Source organism: Globicephala melas, chromosome 3, assembly GCF_963455315.2.
Source record: "Globicephala melas chromosome 3, mGloMel1.2, whole genome shotgun sequence".
Classification (NCBI taxonomy): domain Eukaryota; kingdom Metazoa; phylum Chordata; class Mammalia; order Artiodactyla; family Delphinidae; genus Globicephala; species Globicephala melas.
Genome location: NC_083316.1, coordinates 156203333 through 156209712, shown reverse-complemented (window position 1 = coordinate 156209712; position 6380 = coordinate 156203333). Strand labels below are relative to the sequence as shown.

Genomic DNA, 6380 nt, shown 5'->3' with positions numbered 1-6380 from the left:
TATCATGGACAAATATAAAACTGTAAAACTTTTTGAAAAATATAGGAGAAAATCCTTGGTCTAGGAAAAGTGTTCTTATGTTTGACACCAAAAGCATCACTCATTAGAAAACTGATAAATTTGACCTAATCAAAATTTAAAACTTTTCATCCTCTCCATATGAGCTTTCACAGAGAAAAAAAAAAAAGTCACAAAGGAGAAAATATTTGCACAAGGCACATCTCATAGTAGACTAGAATAAATAACTCTCAATTCATAGGAGTGAAAACAATCCAATTAGAAAATGGACCAAAAACATGAAGAGACCTATCACTGAAGAGGATATACAGATGACAAATAAGCACATGAAATGATGTTCAATGTCGTTAGTCAATAGGGACTGCAAATTGAGACCACAATGAGATATCACCACTTTGGGATGACATGCCGGGAAACCTATGAGCAGAGGCCAAACCCTTCATTCTAAGCTCTGCTCAGAGTACACTATGATGGGCTGGGTCTGCTGATGCCACTCACTAAAGGACTGTCGGAACTGCTAAAATATAAATTGTGACACCACATAATGGTGAGGAAACAAACAAAATCATTCATACATTGCTGGTGGGAGCATAAAATGATATGGTTATCTGAAAACTGGATGGTCAGTTTCTTTAAAAAATTAAGCATGTGATTATCATACATATCAATGTTGCACCCCATTTATCCCACACAGACTTGTGGTTACAAAGTCTGTACCTGCATGTTTAAAACATCTTTACTTAAAATAGCTCCAAACTAGAAACAATCCAGATGACCTTCAATGGGTGAATGGTTAAACTGTGGTACAATATCCATCCATCTAGTGGAATACTACTCAGCAGTAGAAATCTCAGTGAATCCTGAGATTATCATGAGTGAAAAAAGCCAATCCCCAAAGGTTACATACTCTATGATTCCACTTCTATAAATTCTTGAAATGATATATAGATGATAGATAGATAGATAGATAGAAATGGAACACATCTTAGTGGTTGCCAGGAGTTAACTAAGGAGTGAGTGTGGGAGGGTCATGTGTGTGACCATAAAAGGGCAAAATGAGGACTCTTGTGGTGATTCAGTATTTTGGCTGAATCTGGTCAATATACCAGTTATGTTATTATACTTTAGTTTTCTGAGATGTTACCATGAGGGAAACCTGAGTAAAGGACACAAGGGATCTCTCTGAGACCTCTCTGTATTATCTGTCACAACAACATGTGAAATTACAGTGATCTCAAAATAAAAAGTTTCCTTTATTAAAAAAAAAAGGAACATCAAGTGATTTTGTCATGTGTGTGTTTATATACTAAAACTATCTTCTGACATAAGAAACACCAGGTTCCATTCTAATGGGAAGAATTTTAGGCTCAGAAACATTAAACAAGTTCTGTTATCACACAGTTAAGAAATGATGAAGGCAGGATTGAGCACAATTATCTCTGAGTGTCTAAGTTGTCTCTGATGTTAAAGGATCCTCCATGCAGGAAGCATGATGGAGAGAGTAGAGAGAAAGGTTAACAGGTCCCAAGTCACCTGGAAAGTGAGCACCTCCCTGCCCCTTGGACTCTCTATAATCCTGGGTCCCATCCAAGCATCCAGCACAAGGCAGAAAGGGATGAGGGTCACAGTCATTTATTTTCACATTTTTCTCCCTCATTACATTGGGCTAGGAAAAAAGAAGTCATGAGTGTATAGAATTGTGCTAGTCCATTGTCTGTCCTTCGAATCAAACTGGGATTCAGGTTCCAGCTGTAAGTTCTCACTCTGACTCATTGTCAGAGAGAGTTGACCACTGTTGCTGGGGGCCAGGGTGTAGGGAGAGAAATGCAGGAAACAGGCATGGACTTGACTGTGGAAGGTTCATGTTCCAGGGTTCCCATCTGGGTACCTGAGGATCCTCTATGTAGATCATATGTGGGGGAGCCCACAGCAGCTCCTCAAAGCAATCAGGGATGGCACACGCAGGGGGCTGGTACTCAGGTGGTGGGACATCAGCCACTTCTGCACAGGGAGGACATGAGAGAGAGAGATGACATCATGAGGACATCACCTACCCTCCTCCTGAATCTATGCCTATTACTTAGTCTGGCCCAGGGGGCCATGTCTATTCTAAACCAGGCCATGAGTAAAGTCCCTCATTGTTTTGGTGACAAAGAGGAGAAATAGAGAGGAGCAGGTGGATGCTCAGGACATCAAGTTCTTTGTGCTGTGTGAAGGGGGTAACCTGTGGGCAGGGACCAGTCCCATCATGCTGCCCTTCTCAGGAGACAGTGCAATGTCTGGGCCAGCTGATGCCACTTACTAAATAACCATGAAGATGAATATAAGAGACAAACCTGAGAAGTCCTTGTTCTCCCCTCTGTGTTCTAGGATCCTGTGAAGGGCCTCTCCATAAGGACATGGCAAGGGTTCACTCCTTGGTCTCTGGTTGGCTTCATGAACGGTCCAATATAAGTCCTGCATGTTCATTAGCATCTGGAGACATTTTCTCCTGCTCTTATTTATGCCCCTTTGCTTGAGATGCCTGGCAATTATTCTTGATGCTACATGATAATTCTTCTTTAACTCTTCACCTTCAAGGAGTTCCCATTCTTGTAGGAAACTCCTAATCTCATGGTTGCTCCAAGGTTTAACACACTGGTCTGGAAAGGAGAGAGGGATGTAGATATGCTCTGGCATATCTCACATGCACACCTGAGGGTTTCTCAGAGACCCTCCCTCTACACTGATAGGTCCAAACATGACTCTATCCAGTTAGTGGGAGGTGACAAAATTTAACATGAGATGTTGAGGGATTCATCATCAACCTGAGTCCTAATGCCAAGCCATAGTCACTGGAACAGGTCAGGAAAGCATCTGCGAGCCTGATGTTATTCCAGCTGCATAAGTTAATTTCAGAGACTATTGACAGGGCTTTGATGGTTCATTTACTTCCTGGGAGGGCCTCCTGAAGAGGGGTTCACTTCCCACCCCCCAATGGGGCCTTTCACTGCCTCTGGTCACCAGGGCTGGGGGCGGGGACAGAGAGGTCCCAGGACTCTAAGGAAGCCCTGTCCTCCCTGGGGCCTGAGATGAGCAGTTCATACTGGGAAGCTGAAGGAGGTGAGATAGAAAGTTTTCTCTAATTAAACATGACTGAGAACATCTTACCTGAGGGCAGTTCTTCTCCCTGGGTTTCTTTTACCTTCTCTACTTCCCGGAGGTGTCTAGTAATTTCAGCCTGAAATGTCACTTTCTAATGAAAAATAAAATAAAAGATGACTATTGACACAGTAGGTAATCTCTTAAAAACTTACTTGTGATTGCTTAAATAATTATCCAATCACAGCAATGAAAATAAAAATCAATCTTAAGAACAGATCTAGAAAACATTCTGCAATAACAGAGAATATTAGTTGCAAACTCTTAACAAATGAGTTATTTCAAAACAAAGCAGATTTCTTTCTTATGCACCCTGGCACTGAACCAGGAGAAAGCCAGAGGAACTATTGAACCAAAGGTTTTCAGACACAGGACAACAGGAACACAGGACAGTGGTTTGAAAGAAAAAAAACAAGTGAAGGGGATCCGCAAGGGCCACACAGAGTGCCTCAGGGTGTCCAGACCTTAGAGCAAGGAGAGGGATCCAAACAGGGCCTGGGAGTCCAGGCTGAAATCTTGGAGGAGTGAATGCTGCTGGATATCCTGTATCACAATGGCAAGTACAGGACGAGGAAGCTGCACAGGAGACAGACAGACAGACAGGGACAGAGAGATGAAGGGAACTCTGAAGATTACAGGGAGGTCCCCTGTCTAAGGACATATGAGCCCTGTGTGGGCAGGAACTGCCTGGACTGAGTAAGAGCCACTGGAAAAGAGCAGGTTGGGAAATTGCTGGGGTCACTCAGACCAAGAAGAATCTTTGCTCCCAGCAGCCAGAGTGAAACCAAAAACCCTAATCCAAGGTTTTCAGACACAGACTGCTCAGAAAGGGTATTGCCTCAGTAGTGTGGCCAAATGATCCAGACAGAAGCCTGTCCTGGTCCCAACTAACAAAGATTCAAAGCAATCCTCAAAAGGCTCAAACTGTTTTGAAGTACCTTCTCTGCACCAGAACAAAGTCCAACATTAGTTCAAGGAACACAGAATATCTAGCACTCCAAAATGCACAATGTGGATCTCCCACTTAGAATCACCTGGAATGCAACAAAACAGGAATACAATTCGTCACTAGCAGAAACTTGATCCATAGACTCAGAAGTGACACAGGTGGCAGAATTAGTAGAGAAAGGCTTTAAAGCAGTCATTAGAAACGGACTCCCTGTGATCAAGTGTGGAGAAGCAGTAGCATCAGGAGATAATAGGAAGATATAAGCAGCCTATATGGAACTTCTAGAGATGAGAAATACTCTACCTAAATGAAATATCAAAGTAGACACATAATCCCATTAAAACCATAAATTTGTGGGAAACATCCATCAAGCACGGGAGTGGCAGCTCAGAACATCTGTGAAGGTCATGAACCCAAGAACCACAGTGCCGGCTTCTCATTCCTAGCTTTGAAGTTACAACTGTGGGTCCCTGTTCAGGGTAGTTGCCATGCAGTGCCTTGGTGCCTTCTCTGTGAGATGAGTATAGTCATAACACCTTCCATCAGGCTTTCTATGAGGATTAAACGAGTGAATATTTGCAAAGAACAGAGAAGGTTGTGGGTGTACTTTTAATGACTGCAAAAGTACTTATGAAATAAAATGAAAGACAAATAACCCAACCATATTCCCACAAACAAACAGGAATCAGGTTTCCTCCAACTTACCTCCATTTTTATTCTGAGTTTTCTCTGCAGCCTCAGGGCCTAATCCAGGAGCTGAAGAGAGCTGGCACTTACTCTGCTTTGCTGGAATTCAGGAGATTAGGTGGTCTCCTGAAATGTGTCTGGTCCTCTCTGCTTCTGGTAGTCTCTGAAGCTCTTGGGAAGTCTAGCAGCTATTAAATACCTTGGGTGTGATTGAATCAGACACACCCAGTATACTCTCTTTGGATTAACTGAAGATAAACCAATTTAGTACTTTTGTTACAACTGCAAAATCCCTTTAATGCAGCACCTACAATACAGTTTGATTGGATAACTGGGATAGGATTAACTAGAGATTAATGCTGGGTTAACTCCATTATTGATTCCAAGGATCTCTAGGCTCCAGTGTCCTCAAAGGCAAAGTGAGAGTTTGTGACATTCCTACAAATGAACCACCCTCCCCTCTGTGAGTTAGAGCTAAGGGTTAGGGAAGCCCTTTGGGTTTGGCTCAAGGACTATGTGTGTCATGTAGAGGGTGGTTTCAGTGGAGGGTTAGGGGAAGAGCCCAGGCCTCAGCTGGTGAGGGTGGTCACAAATTCTAGAGATGCATGTGGGACACTTTATGAAGGACTTAATTTGAAAGAAGGGTTTAGGGAGGGGAGGAGAGGGGGAGAACAGAGCTTTTCTTTTTATAAGAGAACATTTTTCAAAGAGAATTGTTTATGCTAAAGGAGGGACACAGAGGGAGAATGTGAGGGGGATTTATAGATGGGACAACTGATGATGGGAGAGAAGGAAGGTGCTTAGATTGTCACCAAGAAGGTTGGCAACACAATGCTTAGAATTTTTTGCCTCAGAATCTCAGATGTAGTCTAGGCTACTATGGACCTTACTCAGAATTAATTTTGAATCTTCAAAACTATCTAAGAATCATCCACAAATCTACCCAATGATTCAGATTTACGGAGTTTATATTATGACAAGACGGGGAGGGGCATATACAGTGAGTGGTATCATCTTAAATCAGCTCAAACTTAATGTGTAGTGGCTCCAGAGTCATCCTTGATTCTTTTCATGTCACCTAAATATATATATATATATATATATATATATATATATTGCAGGTAACTTCTTCCACCTGTTGCGGGTTTCAGCATCTGCAAAACAGCTTAAAGAACATGACTTAGAAATTATCTATAGCCCTTGAGGTGGAACTAAAAGTCCTCGACTTTGTTTAATGGCTAAACCATTATTTTGGCTTACTGACTGTTTTCCTTTCTGCATTCTCTCACTTCTGATTAAATTTATTCTTTGGAACTTGAGGAAGGCCTAGGAAGATAAAGTTTTTCTATAGATAATAAGAGGCAGGTGGAGAACATGGGGGCGTTTCTGTCCTGGGAAGGACCCATAGGGCCCTGCTCAGTTACAGTCTCAGGACCTGGAGCTCCTAAGGGCAGAAACTGGTCCCAATGCCCAGGAACTGACCACCACCCACAGTGGGCACTGGGTATGAAGGCTCTGGTTCTCAATGAAAGTACTGAGCCTCAGAACTCCAACTTGCTCTGTGATTTTGTATACATCCTATGTT

The 6380-nt window shown here is 42.5% G+C and overlaps 1 protein-coding gene across 1 annotated transcript; it reads right to left on the bottom strand.

The window, feature by feature from the left end:
* Window positions 1-1777: 1777 nt before the first annotated feature.
* Window positions 1778-4819, bottom strand: MSANTD5 (Myb/SANT DNA binding domain containing 5). Its single transcript, XM_060295537.1, has 4 exons — window positions 4814-4819; window positions 3169-3253; window positions 2355-2660; window positions 1778-2034 (listed from the first exon to the last, which is right to left on the bottom strand). Exons 1-4 carry the CDS (start codon window positions 4817-4819, stop codon window positions 1778-1780), a joined length of 654 nt encoding a protein of 217 aa, XP_060151520.1.
* Window positions 4820-6380: the final 1561 nt, after the last annotated feature.